General features: G+C 40.0%; 1 protein-coding gene and 1 long non-coding RNA gene across 4 annotated transcripts in view; one reads left to right on the top strand and one right to left on the bottom strand.

Annotated features, from left to right (window-relative positions):
- Nucleotides 1-11,768: 11,768 nt before the first annotated feature.
- The window catches only part of gphb5 (glycoprotein hormone subunit beta 5), a 31,103-nt gene continuing 26,514 nt past the window's right edge, over nt 11,769-16,357 (top strand). For 2 of the 3 annotated variants that reach the window (XM_039785019.1, XM_039785021.1), the window contains exon 1: nt 13,427-13,810. In XM_039785019.1, the coding sequence (XP_039640953.1) occupies nt 13,574-13,810 (237 nt within the window). In that variant the 5' untranslated portion in view covers nt 13,427-13,573. Of the gene's footprint in view, nt 11,990-13,426; nt 13,811-16,357 lie in introns of those variants that run through there. The other variant, XM_039785020.1, reaches the window with a different exon arrangement.
- LOC120548660 overlaps nt 13,704-16,357 on the bottom strand; it is a 35,823-nt gene continuing 33,169 nt past the window's right edge. The window contains exon 3 of the long non-coding RNA XR_005637235.1: nt 13,704-13,837. This is a non-coding gene — a long non-coding RNA (uncharacterized LOC120548660). The remainder of the gene's footprint in view (nt 13,838-16,357) is intronic.

Here is a 16,357-nt window from a genome sequence, read left to right as displayed (position 1 = left end):
TCAAACTTTCCCTTAACTTTCCTTAACACTCATTAGCCAATGGGGACTGTCGTGGAAGTTTCCTTTGCAGCAGGGGGTAGAGTTTGAGAGTTTAGTAAATTGAAACAAATAAGACAGACTGAGACTAAAACCAAGTTGGGTTTTTGTATTTTATTAAAAAAGATATATTTGCAAATATAGGATCAACATGATTTCACAAAAGGCCGCAGCCCAGTGTGGAGTCAGTGTCTCAAATGAGTGAACAAGAACACCAGGCTTATATGCATCTTCAGGTGACAGCACATACGCACTTGGATTATTATGACGCTACAATTTTGACAGGCAATCTGATACACATGAAGACAATCAGAGGAATACAAGAGACATCTTGGAGTCATCTCACCTCCTCCTCCCTGTACGACTTTCACCCCCCAGTTACATCTTAACTGGCATGGGAAAACATGAGATAGTTTTAGGGTGACCTTGTACCTTTATCGGTTCAGGCTAACAGTGCTCACATAATGTTCCAGACTGCATGTCTCACAAAGTTTAGAATCAAAATCTGCATGTGGGAATGAGATAGACTCTTTCAGCATTTATGAGAGAATTAAAGTAGAAATAAAACATAAAAATATAAGGAATTGTGCTTAAATGTAATTTTCCCATTACATTCCACCCTTTTGATTACAACCTAATCACAATACACAAATTACTTTATATTACTATATTTTTTGCAAATAGCGTCTTCCATGTCCATGTCTTCTATTGTCAGAGGTTGCTAGCACTTGACAAATCGTTGGAAACAATCTTTACCATTGTTTCGGGTGTGTGTGTGTCAGTGTGTGTGTGTGTGTGTGTGGTGTGTGTGTAGTCTCCTTCTTGGCTGTTTTGAGCCTCTGTAAGAAGGAGCATTTAAACACACTGCTTTTCAAAGTTTGATCTATGTCATCATTGATTCAAAAATATTGCTTAAATGGGGTTAGTCAATTAAACAAGGTTCATACAGATAGTTATAGTAAACATTTTCTGTTACCACCAATATTCCATTAAAAATATGTACTTAAAGTACAAAAAAACATTTTTTGAAACTAGAAACGATCAAAGCAGTTTTTCTGTCAATCACTTAATTGATTTAGCAACTAATCATTTCAGTTGGACTTGTAGGCCTATATATTGGTCGGGCAGTTTGATGACAATAAAACATTATATTTCATAAACATATGTTTTGTGTACAAAAATCCTAATTCTTTTTAACCCAAATATGTCAGATTACAAATAGCATCTGTAAGCATTTGTCAAAATTCTGATACTAACTTTTTTGTCTTTGAAATCCAAATTAGTTATTCCTAAAAATGACATAATTTGTCTTTGAAATCAAAAAACAACTGTTTGTTTATCACCTATATGACATAAAGATTTCATTTAGCCCCCACTGGGGGAAATTCCCTCAAATAAAAGCAAGAAGTAGATCAAATATAATTGACTTCCGATTGAAAGTAACTGTTAAATTTAACTCCGATACAATCCATTAATAGGAAACCTATTGTCCTAATTCAAAAGTACTTTTAGCTCTCTGGTACCAGCAGGAACTGGCCTGAAAGGCAACTTCTTGTTTTTTCTAAACTTTTAGGCATTTGAGTCAATTCAAGTTTTTATGTTGGTGTGCTGAAAGCTCAGAGACAGAAGGTCTTGTGGCAGACTCCTCCTCGCTGGACACGCCTGCTGTAACCTGAACCAGTCTCTCATAGACTGTCATCCAGTGCACTTCTCTCTAAAGCTCTTGTTTCCTCTAAGCTTTTCCTGACTGAATTGTTATCCCTTCTATTTATAAAGTATACTAGTATATTATATATTATTATCTTTATGGTATAAAAGTATTATGTTTTACTGTTTATAAGAGTTATCTTTAACTTATATTTTACTTTTCGTGTAAACATATAAATATGAGAGTAAATATTAAATGAATATGTGTATACCATTGTTTTAGTACATTACTCATAATGTACATCATTAAGCAGTCACATCAACATTAAACATTTTCATTTAGATATTTAGTCTTAATCATATCTCCAAGTTGTTGATACATTTAATCATCATGGTTTCAAACCCCATCTCAGCACTTACCCAAACCTTACACAACTTACACAGGACACCAGGAAAGATGCAGCAAGTGCAAGAGTCTAGAAAAATACAAATTAAGGTATTCCCCTTTTCAAACCATGTTTCTAGGAAGTCTTTGAATGGATCATTTATGCCTGTATTTACCCAAAAATAGTTTACGGATGTTTTATGTCAGACTTTACCTAAAGCCAAAGTTATTTCTATCAAATTTTCATCAATCCAATTCAGATTCGAACAATGAAACGTACTTTAAACATTTCTTGACACATCAACTAAATACTTATCTTAAAAGTAAAAATAAGTACTTCTAATTATCTTCTCCTAATAGTGTTTGTATGTACTTGGAAACATGTCTGCTTATTTTAATGAATATCAATCTCTCTTATCTCTGACTATGTGTGTGTGTTGCTATGGCCTTGCTGCTCTGTAAGCTTAGTCTACAGTGAGGGTTAACCAATCACCTCACTGAGTGACTCTACTGCTCTCATTGTGTTTGTTAGCATGTCATCAGGAATTTGTGCCTTTTGCAGTGAGCCATAATACGTTACCAGTTGGTCCTCACACAGTGGTGTATCTGGTGGGTGTCCTCTTTACCCTAGTCCAATGTGTGGAGGTGCTGTAAACAAAATCTCAAAAGGGTGACAGGTTAAGTCGCTTGCGCGTGCACATTCTATACCTCAGTACAATAAGCAGAGCTTTTGTCAAATGTAGGCATGTTGCATTTTGAATGCAAACCACTATACTTGAGATTTTGGTAGGAATTTGTCCATTTTGGAATTATTTCAGTGAGTAGGGCTTTGGCTCCTACACTGCCTGACAGTAGTCTTGATCCAAAAAAGAAATCATTTGTGAACCAATGTTGCTTCACCATTGTGAAACAACTGTTTTTCCCTCAATTGTATTTCCATCATACTAATCATCCCCCCATTTTACACATGGTTTTTAACCCATGTGTCAACTTTGCAAATTTAGGAAAGAAAAAGCTGGATAGCCTTCTGTTAGGAAGAATGAGCTCTACTGCTTGTACTGAGAGATGAGATGGCAGTGGTACAAATCGGATAGCATCAGAAACACCTACAACAGAGAAGCCCACTCGGTTAGGCCACTGCTAGAGTCTCTGGAAGAACTGTTAACCTAAAAAAAAAAATGAAATCAGGGTTAGTGAGAGGTCTGTCAGAGAGGTCAGGTCATGGTATTCAGACCACCTTTAGCTCTGCAACACCATTGTTTCTCTCTGTCAACTGGTGTGTGTGGAGAAAATCTGGGTTAAAATACAGTGCATCTGTTAGAGTGACATTTTGCAATATAATAGAGTAGTAATATCTAAGGTACCTGGCCAAAGATAAATAGAGTTTTTTCATTCTGTTCCCACAAAATGTGTGACACAGAATGTGGAACAGGGCGTATTTAATGCTTCAAGTGGCAGAATCAAGTTTAGCAGAGAAATTTGCAACCGGACGGAGTTTTGTCGTCGTGGTGTTGCAGCAACACAGAGTCACGCAGCTCTTGTGCTCATCAACGGTCTGCATAAACTGTTTTTAGGGGTCGGGGAAGCCAGTTTCATATTCACGAATGCTTCATTAGCTTCGGCAGCAAAAAGTCTTACAGTGACCTCAGGAACATGTACAGACATTTTTACGTGACAGGCTCAAGTAAAAAAAATCCTAATCATTAACACTAAAACTGAAAAAGCTGCTATTCTGTTCATTTTACATGAAAACAGCACTGTACCAAAAAACTTTCTTTCGAGGACGGAAAAAGCAGATGCAGCCTTGAGAGATGTAGAAAAAACACAAGCTGGGCACTTAAAAAAACTATATTGGTTGTCAGTCAAGCATGCAGCTATAACACAGTCAGTATCAGTCCAAATCAGATGTGAGGTTGTCAAACTGTCATTATGTCTCTAAAGAACCGTTTTGAGCATTCTTCATCAGGCCCTCTATTAACATGAGCTGTGTAGTGCAGGTTGTCAGGTTTCATGCAGTCAGAGGCAGGGCTGATTACAGACGCTGCCTCAGTGAGGTCATTTCAGCCACACTGATTAACAAATGTGGTTTTGTTAGATGCATCATTATGAGAAATTCTCAATCCATCAGGTGTTGAGGTTAAGCCAATGTTAAAAGTGCACATTAAATCACTACCTGAGCAAAATAAGTGGACATAAATCAGACACCAAAAAAGTTTCCCATGTATATGAGAAAGGAACAGAAAATTGTTCTTTTACTGTTTAACCTGTATTCCCAATTGACCAAATAGAATGACCACTGCACTTCAGTGTCAAATCTTTAGCTCTAATAATCAAGTTATGTGAGTGGAACCCCTTTAACTTTACACTCAGTAGTAGGCATTTTCTTCTAGGTTTCAGAAGATAACATACTATAATGGTTTAACTGATTAGATTCTTTTTTCAGTACTTTCTAACCTATCAATTGTCCCTAATAGCAAAAACAAAAAAAACAGTGTATCAGTGCCAAGCATTTCTTCATTGCATGAAGCAAGTGTGTGTGTGTCAGCACTACCTTCCTTATCAGCTTTTGGACTCAGTCAAACAGAGGGACAAGTGTTGTTCTCTGTCTGAGGTGTTTTTTGCTTTTTCTTCGGGCAATTACATACCCAATGTCCAAAGTCCTTGCAGTACCAACACTGGTCTGGTTCGTTGGGCTCATCATTTTGCCCACGGTACCCGCCTCGGCCTCTTCTGGCTCGACCACGTCCTTCGTGGAGCGGCCTTTTCGGTCCCGGCTCCATATGTTGCCCACCAGCCTGTTGTAACATGCAGACAAACGCTTCAAACATGGTTTTCTCGAATGCATCGTTCTTTAGTTGAGTCTGTGTCCTCTTCGTCCTCCGTCTTCTCCAACTTGTCTTTCTGAACTGATGAAGAGGTTATTGGTGTATGTGTGTTTTTTGCAATCTCTCCCTGAATCATACCTTTAGTTTTTCCTGTACTCAGTAGCTTTAAATCCTCTTAATTTTGTCTTTTTCATTAGTTTTTTCTCTTGTTCTCCTAATTCCTGTTTGAATATTTTCAATTTGCCCCAATTTAAAGAAAAAAACTAAAATTTTCGACCAATACGGCAGACACTCCAGGCTTTTTTTTTTTTAGCCGTATTCTCGCACCATGTCACCCACCACGGTTCCCCTAGGGACGTGTGACCCGGATCCGCTCGACCCGTTACCCATTACACTGGGAAGAAGTACATCTATCCTACTTACAATCGTCACTGTAAGGCCCGGTTTCTATCTTATTTCGGAAAAACCAAACACAAAAAAACCTAACAGTTTCTGAAAAACTGTTTATTAGATTTACTTCAAAACCTAATTAGATTTGTCCCCCGAAAATCTACAAAGCAAAGTCACACCTGTGCGTGGATCAGTTTTATGGTGCAAAAACACTGCTGGAGTGATCACAATTATGTATCTATACCACCTTAAAAATACCAACAAAATCTATACAAACAAACCCCAATGTTTATCCTATCTCAGTGTCCAAAGTCAGTATTTGTTTCTGGAAGTTTTACTTCAGCCAATTCAAATTACTCTTAATTCAATTTAAATTAGAGTGTGATCTTACCCTGCTGCGTGGAATTGCTTCCGTCTTAATAGATCAGTGTTGGGTCATTAGAGTCCTCCGTGGTTTCTGATCCTCTCTCTCTGAATGCTTTTTGGGCGAGGTAGAGGCGAAGATCGTTGGATCTCGGATCGCGAGTCCTCAGTCAACCACGGAGTCTCTTTTATCTGACCCCTGCACATGATCTCCCATCTCGTCGCCATGTATGTCGTGGAAGTTTCCTTTGCAGCAGGGGGTAGAGTTTGAGAGGTGTAATCTCTCAATCTGCAGTGCAAAAAGCATAGCGTTTGTCTGTACAATAGGCTGGTGGGCAACATATGGAGCGCGGACCGGAAAAAGGCCGCGCCCCACATGTTGCCCACCAGCCTGTTGTAACATGCAGACAAACGCTTCAAACATGGTTTTCTACGTACTGCTCTTTAGTTGAGTCTGTGTCCTTCTCGCCTCCGTTTCTCCAACTTGTCTTTCTGAACTGATGAAGAGGTTATTGCTGTATGTGTGTTTTTTTTGCAATCTCTCCCTGAATCATACCTTTAGTTTTTCCTGTACTCAGTAGCTTTAAATCCTCTTAATTTTGTCTTTTCATTAGTTTTTTCTCTTGTTCTCCTAATTCCTGTTTGAATATTTTCAATTTGCCCCAATTTAAAGAAAAAACTAAAATTTTCACCAATAAGGCAGACACTCCAGGCTTTTTTTAGTCGTATTCTCGCACCATGTCACCCACCACGGTTCCCCTAGGGACGTGTGACCCGGATCCGCCGACCGTTACCCATTACACTGGGAAGAAGTACATCTATCCTACTTACAATCGTACCGTAAGGCCCGGTTTCTATCTTATTTCGGGAAAAACCAAACACAAAAAAACCTAACAGTTTCTGAAAAACTGTTTATTAGATTTACTTCAAAACCTAATTAGATTTGTCCCCCGAAAATCTACAAAGCAAAGTCACACCTGTGCGTGGATCAGTTTTATGGTGCAAAAACACTGCTGGAGTGATCACAATTATGTATCTATACCACCTTAAAAATACCAACAAAATCTATACAAACAAACCCCAATGTTTATCCTATCTCAGTGTCCAAAGTCAGTATTTGTTTCTGGAAGTTTTACTTCAGCCAATTCAAATTACTCTTAATTCAATTTAAATTAGAGTGTGATCTTACCCTGCTGCGTGGAATTGCTTCCGTCTTAATAGATCAGTGTTGGGTCATTAGAGTCCTCCGTGGTTTCTGATCCTCTCTCTCTGAATGCTTTTTGGGCGAGGTAGAGGCGAAGATCGTTGGATCTCGGATCGCGAGTCCTCAGTCAACCACGGAGTCTCTTTTATCTGACCCCTGCACATGATCTCCCATCTCGTCGCCATGTATGTCGTGGAAGTTTCCTTTGCAGCAGGGGGTAGAGTTTGAGAGTTTAGTAACTCAACTAAAGAACGAGTACGTGAGAAAACCATGTTTGAAGCGTTTGTCTGCATGTTACAACAGGCTGGTGGGCAACATATGGAGCGCGGACCCGAAAAAGGCCGCTCCCACATGTTGCCCACCAGCCTGTTGTAACATGCAGACAAACGCTTCAAACATGGTTTTCTCACGTACTCGTTCTTTAGTTGAGTCTGTGTCCTCTTCGTCCCTCCGTTTCTCCAACTTGTCTTTCTGAACTGATGAAGAGGTTATTGGTGTATGTGTGTTTTTTGCAATCTCTCCCTGAATCATACCTTTAGTTTTTCCTGTACTCAGTAGCTTTAAATCCTCTTAATTTTGTCTTTTTCATTAGTTTTTTCTCTTGTTCTCCTAATTCCTGTTTGAATATTTTCAATTTGCCCCAATTTAAAGAAAAAAACTAAAATTTTCGACCAATACGGCAGACACTCCAGGCTTTTTTTTTTTTAGCCGTATTCTCGCACCATGTCACCCACCACGGTTCCCCTAGGGACGTGTGACCCGGATCCGCTCGACCCGTTACCCATTACACTGGGAAGAAGTACATCTATCCTACTTACAATCGTCACTGTAAGGCCCGGTTTCTATCTTATTTCGGAAAAACCAAACACAAAAAAACCTAACAGTTTCTGAAAAACTGTTTATTAGATTTACTTCAAAACCTAATTAGATTTGTCCCCCGAAAATCTACAAAGCAAAGTCACACCTGTGCGTGGATCAGTTTTATGGTGCAAAAACACTGCGGCGTGATGACAATTATGTATCTATACCACCTTAAAAATACCAACAAAATCTATACAAACAAACCCCAATGTTTATCCTATCTCAGTGTCCAAAGTCAGTATTTGTTTCTGGAAGTTTTACTTCAGCCAATTCAAATTACTCTTAATTCAATTTAAATTAGAGTGTGATCTTACCCTGCTGCGTGGAATTGCTTCCGTCTTAATAGATCAGTGTTGGGTCATTAGAGTCCTCCGTGGTTTCTGATCCTCTCTCTCTGAATGCTTTTTGGGCGAGGTAGAGGCGAAGATCGTTGGATCTCGGATCGCGAGTCCTCAGTCAACCACGGAGTCTCTTTTATCTGACCCCTGCACATGATCTCCCATCTCGTCGCCATGTATGTCGTGGAAGTTTCCTTTGCAGCAGGGGGTAGAGTTTGAGAGTTTAGTAAATTGAAACAAATAAGACAGACTGAGACTAAAACCAAGTTGGGTTTTTGTATTTTATTAAAAAAGATATATTTGCAAATATAGGATCAACATGATTTCACAAAAGGCCGCAGCCCAGTGTGGAGTCAGTGTCTCAAATGAGTGAACAAGAACACCAGGCTTATATGCATCTTCAGGTGACAGCACATACGCACTTGGATTATTATGACGCTACAATTTTGACAGGCAATCTGATACACATGAAGACAATCAGAGGAATACAAGAGACATCTTGGAGTCATCTCACCTCCTCCTCCCTGTACGACTTTCACCCCCCAGTTACATCTTAACTGGCATGGGAAAACATGAGATAGTTTTAGGGTGACCTTGTACCTTTATCGGTTCAGGCTAACAGTGCTCACATAATGTTCCAGACTGCATGTCTCACAAAGTTTAGAATCAAAATCTGCATGTGGGAATGAGATAGACTCTTTCAGCATTTATGAGAGAATTAAAGTAGAAATCAAACATAAAAATATAAGGAATTGTGCTTAAATGTAATTTTCCCATTACAGGACGCACCCCTGTAAGACCTGCCCAAGCGAGATGTTTGTGTCAGAATCGCAAGCAAAAACTCAGGGAGCGCAAAGGAGAAAGCTGGGAGCATGACTGCAAACGTGATGGAGAGAGCAAAAGACTGATCATTGAGAAAGAAGCAGAGGGAACTGTAAACAAAAGGACATAATATCAAACAAATAAAAGACCAATAGTTTACAACTACACAAATGTTTTGTTTGCAAGTTATAAGTTTTACCTTTGAGGTGACAATTTTTTTGCTTGAGTTAGTGTTTTTTGTTTGATACTTGAGAAGTTTTGCTTGGAATTAAAGTCACAAAACTAATCCCATAGTATGACGTCTGGAAAGTTGACACAACAGTTATGATCTCTTGTTTGTCAACATTCAGTTTCATTATGAGCTGTTTAGTATACCCACCATTTTCCACTGCAGCCCAGTGAGAACCTCTACTGGGGCAGTTGGGGGTGAAGTGGCTTGTCCAAAGGTACCTCAGTGGCAGTGGTTTTTCATGTATTTTTCCTAGTAAACATGGATGAGAACTATACCGTGGCCTTTCGGGGGAGCCCACTTTTTTTTCCACGGGGTCGTGCGCTTGCGACTTACAATGACTTAAAAAGATACATAAAAGTGTATGCACTATACAGGATTTACCCTATTATGCTATACTATATCGACAGGAAAAGATAGGTCAAACAAAGTTAAAGTTAACTCAGGCTACCGAAGAATACCATAATTTCTCCGTTCAATTAGACCTTAGCGACGCACCCCAAGCTTCCATCCTTAACAAACAGCCATGTATATGGGCTCTTCCAGTCTCTCCACTGCTGGCTGTTCCAATTTAATGGGAGAGATGAGCGAGAGGGGTTAGGATCATCTTCAGCCAGAGAGGACATTATTTCTTCAGCTTCTTCTTGCGTTGTAACCCCGGTGGGAGATGTGCTAACAGGGCTTGCAGCAGGTGAATTGGTCGTGCTATTAAAGTCATCACTACACAATTTCTTAGTAAAACTAAAATTAATTAAACTGCCTTGTTTTCTTTTTGCCATGGCTATATGATGCTAACTGCGGAATGGATTTCAAGGACTTTGCGTGCCGATTAATGGCCTCCAACATTTATATTTTTCCTGCGAATCTTTGAGTTAACAAGTACTAAACATGAGTTGAATTTGCACCGCAGCGCCACCACGCCTTGATGCTCATGACAACAATAGCATGTATAGTTATCTTTATTGAAGTGAATTAGGTTTAAATCGCCGTCATGCATGAATGAATATTTTTGCAATTTTACACATAATAATCCACGATGATCACATTACACAAAACTGAAATTGCAAGTAAAAATGACACATTGTCAGTATTTTTAGAGACCCCCCCAAAATTTCACAAATCACGTTTTCAGGGGAGCCCATGTCTTATTAAGGGGAGCTGAGCTCCCCCTAGCTCCCCCGTAGTTCGCAACCTGAAGTGGACCTTGAGAGGAGAGAGAGGTTTTTTTGTCCACTGCTGCCTCCATGGTCAAGAATAAATGAAAGCACATTATTGAAGCTGTTATTGTGCTTCTGAAGGACCAACATCTTACTATGACACATGTTGTTTTTTATCCTTTAAAATCAACAAGCTCCAGGGGTCACAGTTTGGCTTTGGTGGAGTTTTACATGCACTCTGTATTTATTTATTTTTTGCGCATTTTTGGCCTTTATTTAGACAAGACATGAAAGGGGAGAGAGAGGGGGGAATGACATGCAGCAAAGGGCTGCAGGTCGGAGTCGAACCCAGGCCCGCTGCGTCAAGGAGTAAACCTCTACCCGCTCTACCAACTGAGCTATCCAGGCGCCCAGCATGCTCTCTGTATTTTAACAGGATCTTCTCACACTAAAATAAATGCATGTTGGCTGAAGTATTAGGAATCCTGTCATTGCCCTTATGCACTGGCCTCAGAACTGGAGCTGGTTCTTTTAAAATAGCCAGGATGGGTTAAATTAAGCAGAAGAATTTCCCCAATAAAAGTTAATGAAGTCTGACAAAAAAAAAATAACTTAAAAAGAATCTTTCATTTGAAAGCTGTGAATAATTGCACAAGAGCAGGATTGTTGAAATCCAGGTTCACTGGATTACAATTTGGATTGTAATTATCCAACTACATGCATTCTGTTATTCCACATCCTGCACATTGTCCATTAATGGCCTCCAGATGGGTAATTCTTCCTGATAGTGAGTGTCTGAGAAGAGTGTGAACCTGTCCTGCTCATCCTCCTCAATATTTTCTCTAATGTAACTTTAATTGCTTGGCCTTTACTTTTAAAGATTAATTTCCTGAACTACTTGAGAGCAGTTTTCTGCTTGGCTGGCTCTACACGCTGCCCGCAGGGCCACTGACGATGTAATTTCTCGATGAAGTGCTTACTCACCCAAATCAATTCTTCCCCTTTCTTCACGTCTCCTTTCTCCACCTCCATTGTCTCCTGCGAGGGTTGACGCATCCTCCGGCATGCATCCGTTCTGCCTTAAGTGAAGCTTTACCACCATAACAAAAAAGACATAATGAAAAGTGTGAGACAAAGTGGCAGAATAAAGCAGCAGTGATGGAGCTCTGCGGTGAAGTCATAACAGTCGGCATGTGAGAACAGGAGCAGGCTCTGTCTCTGGAGCCAGCTAATTAAGCTCGGATGACTAAGAGTAGAACATAGGTAGGCACTGTGTTTGAGTGTGTTGTTACCTGTCTTCCGTGTGGATGACTATGAACAAAAGGGCAGACTCTTTTCCCTAATCAAGCTAATGGAGTGGGTGAGCTAGATGGGCAGCGACAGGTAGAAGGGCCTCCAGGGGATTTAGGGAGTCAAGGAAAGAGAGAGACTGAGGTGAGGATTTCAGCCTTTGATTGGCAGGACACAGGATAATAAAAAACCCTGGCTTGTGGTGTCAGAGCCATTAGCTCAGGTCTGAGGAGCATACAGTGACAAGTACTGCAGTTCATGTTAGCCAGTCAAAGTTACTTTAGTCAGAGCTGATACTACAGGCCTGTGTGCTACAGCTGTGAGAACATCAGCAACAACCTGCTTAAACTTTAGTGTCTCATTGTATTTTAGCACATAACCAATAGTCAACCCATTTGTGAGTCACGGCCAAGATGATCCTGCAACAGAAGAAATCAAATTGGTGAGTGAATTCAGCTTTACTGTTATATATGGAGTCCTGTTGTTCCCCTGTTGTTCCCCTGTTCTTCATCAGCAGAGGGAGTTTGCCTAGTTGAAGTGGGATTTTACTGTGATGTACACATTTCCATTATATTTCTGAGAAATGTGATGTGATCAAAAGATCAGAACAGCCACTAAATGAACCTTTTGGTGAGATTGTTTTCCCAACTGCTGTTAAGAATGGACCTTACATCTTTTTTTTTTTTTTGAAAAAAATGGAAAGTTGAACATTTATTGGGCAAACTCCATCTATGAATGAAGATCCATATGTTGACAGGACCAAAAGCGCCAGAATGGCCATTGTGATGAGATTTCAGTTTACATTTGAAAACATGTTGAAGAGTCTCATCTCAGACCTGTCTCGCTGATAGATAGTGGCAGCCTAACACTGCTGACTTCTTTTGACTTCAGTGATTACCAGCTGCTGACTTGCGATATGGGTCGGTGGTGGAACCCACCCAAACACTTCTGTCGGTATGGAGGGCAATGTGACGACCACTACTCATGCAATTACTTCTGTCCAAAGTGGTGTCAATACTAGTCATTTGCAGAAGCCTGTCAATCTCTGTGTGGTCTTATAAAGACTGGGTTGTCGTGAAACATGCAGATGTAAAAGTATTATTAACGTCCACTGACTTTTTAATGTTCAGCAATGGTGGAATGTAACTAAGTACATTTACTCAAGTACTGTACTAATTTGAGGTACCTGTACTTTACTTGAGTCTTTTCTTTTCATGCCACTTTCTACTTCTACTCAGTTACATTTCAGAGATAAATATAGCTTTTTACTGCACTACATTTATCTGACAGTTTTAGTTACTATTTACTTTACAAATTAAGATGTTTGCACACAAAACACATTTTATAAACTAAACTAGCCAACAATATAACGACCTACAAGTCCAGCTGAAATTATTAGACTATTAAACACATCCTTTCCAGTTTCTAAAATGTGAGGATTTTTCTGCATTGAGTACTTTTACTTTTAATACTTTAAGTACATTGATGCAAGTATCATCAGTAAGTATCTGATGATACTTACATACTTTTACTTAAGTAACATTTTCAATGCATGACTTTTGCTTGTAACAGACTACTTTTACAGTGTGGTATTAGTACTTTTACATAAATAATGCATCTGAATATTTCTTCCACCACTGATGTACACTAATGCACAGCCGTTGAGGAAAGATAAGCCCAGAAGGGAATGAATTCAACTTCAATGAGTTCATTTCACTCAAACTAACACTTTATTTGGTTTTAAATACACAATCTGTCACGCCAAGAATTATTATTAAAAAGCAATACACCTTTATAATTATATTTCAATAAAAGTTAAACTGGATGATTGGAATTGAATTACATTTTTTTAAAATATGAAATATTACTGATTCTTGCAAGAAAAAAAAGCTACTCCTTTTCTTTTTAGTCCCATTCCTTAAGCCGGTTGGAATTCAGTCGCTGCCATGCTTTAGTGTCCTTGAGCAAGTCATTGACACTTTTCCAGCCTCTTCTACATCGGTTCTTTTTACCTGAAGCATCTCATATGAAGACACAATGTTGTGTTGCATCTCTTCTTCTCAGTGGGCCTGGCCTGGCCCTGTGCTGCTTTCTGCTCTGGATCTCTCTGCAGCCAGACTCCCTCCACCGGGTGTCAGCCGTCAACCTGCGGCGCTTCATTGGTTGTGCCGTGCGGGAGTTCACCTTCCTGGCCAGGAAGCCCGGCTGCGGGGGCCTGCACATCACCACTGACGCCTGCTGGGGGCGCTGTGAGACCTGGGAGGTGAGCAGCTGCGAGGCAGCTACTGTCCTGTATACACAGAGAGGAGACAAGTGTAAATGTGATTACATTGAGAGGTGACATAAGCAACGCTGACAACTTTACACAAAGGACATTAGTTTTCTGTTTCCATCAGTAGCATATAAAGAAAGAGAGAAAATAAGAAGATGGATTAGATGCAGATTCAGCCAGTCACACAGACAAATACACAGAGACAGACGAGACAGCGAGACAAGTAGATACAGAGACAAAGAGATGAGTGATCCCCATGGAGAACATTTGTTTTCACTTTCCCCCCTCCACAGGGAGGTTAGTGCAAGGTTGGCTGTGAGTGCCGGCAGGGAGTCAACTGCGAGACAGTAGATGGACAAATATTAGAACAGATATATATATACAGTATAGACAGTATGTCAGATGTCTGAGAAAAATATATTCTGTGTTTCCAATCACTGACTAAGATCTTATTTTTGTCACATAGTAATGAGGTGGTGGAATGTAACTAAGTACATTTACAAGTACTGTACTCAAGTAATGTAATGTACTTGTACTTTACTTGAGTGTTTTTCTTTTAATGCTACTTTCTACTAGTTACTTTACATATTAAGATGTTTGCACACAAAACACATGTAGTTTATAAAAAAATCTGTTTTTGTTTGGGTTTTTTTTACAGACAAATGCACAAACAATACACAAACAGCAGCGCTGTCCTCAGTTGTCCATCATATTATCTATCCATTCAAGTCTAGATTATAGTCCCTTCCCAAAAGTTCCAGTGGCCTCTTCCACTTATAGAGAAAAATATGAGTCCTTTTCTTGATGTAGTGTCCAAGTTTTTCCAAAGTCACAACCTCTGAAATAAGAGATTTCCACATGGAAACAGTAGAGGGTCATCACTTTCACGTCGAAGAAAAAGTAATAGACCTGGTAATTTAATGAAATACGGAGGCGAGTGTAGGAGCTCAGTTTCTTGCAAGCATAGCGGCCGCTGGTCACGTACTTCTCCGAGACGTATCTCTTCTGAGGTGTCAAATATGTCCTATGGCATATGTTGAAGTGGATCTGCTGGTGATTTAGGTTTTTGGGACAGTGGGAAATGTTGTCCCAAACTGTCTCCCAATTAATTACGTTCCCCTCCGAGTTCAACTCTCGCTCCCATTTCTTTAGTATTGGGAGTTTGTTTTTCATACAACAGCAGTGACCAGTGCTAGTTTGTGTCTTTTAGCTCATAGCTTTAGCAGCAGACTGTTTGACGTCCCGCTGTTGGAATCCTGTCACACTACACCGTTTAGCTGTCAGTATTTTAGCCGTGTTTAATCCAGTTACTACTATAGCTAACGGTAGGCTAACGTTACCTGCTGTGTAACGTGTTATTAGTGTTTACTGTAACTAGCTAATGGTAGGCTAACGTTACCTGCTGTGTAACGTGTTATTAGTGTTTACTAGCTTGACATGCAGCGATGTTTATGTTGCCTCTAACATGGGTTTCAGAGCATCAGAGCGCAACGCAGACATGTAATGGCGTTTTTCCATTACATGGTACCTGCTCGACTCGCCTCGACTCTACTCGCCTTGACTCAACTCGACGCACTGTGCTTCCGCTTTCCATTGCAGATTTTAGTACCGCCTCAGCGTGGCTGGTCCTTAAAGCGACTGCCGTGGGCGTGGCTTGGTAGTGTTGCATTTCCCACCCTCCCCCGACTCATTTCCTGGTTCTCCTTCTCCATAAACAACATGAAATCAAGGAGAGGGATAACTTTTACTGCTCCAGATTTCCCACCGTGGTCAGAAAGAACAGGAGAGACACCCCCACTAACACAGAACGTTTAGGGAACCTTGGGGAACGTTAGTTTTTGGTTCTCTAAAGGTTAGTTCGAACCAAACCAAAAACTAACATTTAGGGAACGTTCCCTCATGGTTATAACGTTCCCTAAACGTTAGGGGAACCAACCAACGGGAACCAGTGTACAAATCCTACCGTTACACCCCCACGCCAGTAGGGGAAGACAGTAGCTATGTTTCCATCGACCCGTTTTTATCCGAATTAAGTGATATCGAATGAAAAATGCCTTATGGAAACAGTAAAATCCGACTGAATTTCATGAATATCGACTCGTTCGGTCTCATCGGATTTTCTCTTGATCGATATACGGCTTATGCGATAAACGCCGATGGAAACGTTATTTGCCGAATAAATAATGAATTGCGATTAAGTTTTAGGTCATTTTATGGTTGCAACCCGCAATAAAACGAAGAAGAAGTTTCAGTTAATTTCCGCCCAGTATTTCCACTCTGTTTGCAAAACAAAAACAGATGTAAGTGGACAAACGAGGAGACGAGATACTTTTTTTATTTAATTTACCAGAAAAATATAACAGCTATTTTAGATAGCAAAAATCTAAGAAACGCCATCATTTATCAGGAGCTCGCGAAGGAAATGACCAACAGTTACGACAGGGACATTAAACGCTCAACTTGAAAAAGCTTAACGTGGTTTAATGTATCACCAGATTTATCATGGTTATATCTTGTCATGAACACTTAAGCCTGTCA

This window comes from Perca fluviatilis, chromosome 20, assembly GCF_010015445.1.
Source record: "Perca fluviatilis chromosome 20, GENO_Pfluv_1.0, whole genome shotgun sequence".
NCBI classification, from domain to species: Eukaryota; Metazoa; Chordata; class Actinopteri; order Perciformes; family Percidae; genus Perca; species Perca fluviatilis.
Note: the sequence above shows the minus strand (reverse complement) of the source record. Positions and strands in the feature narration are given on the sequence as shown.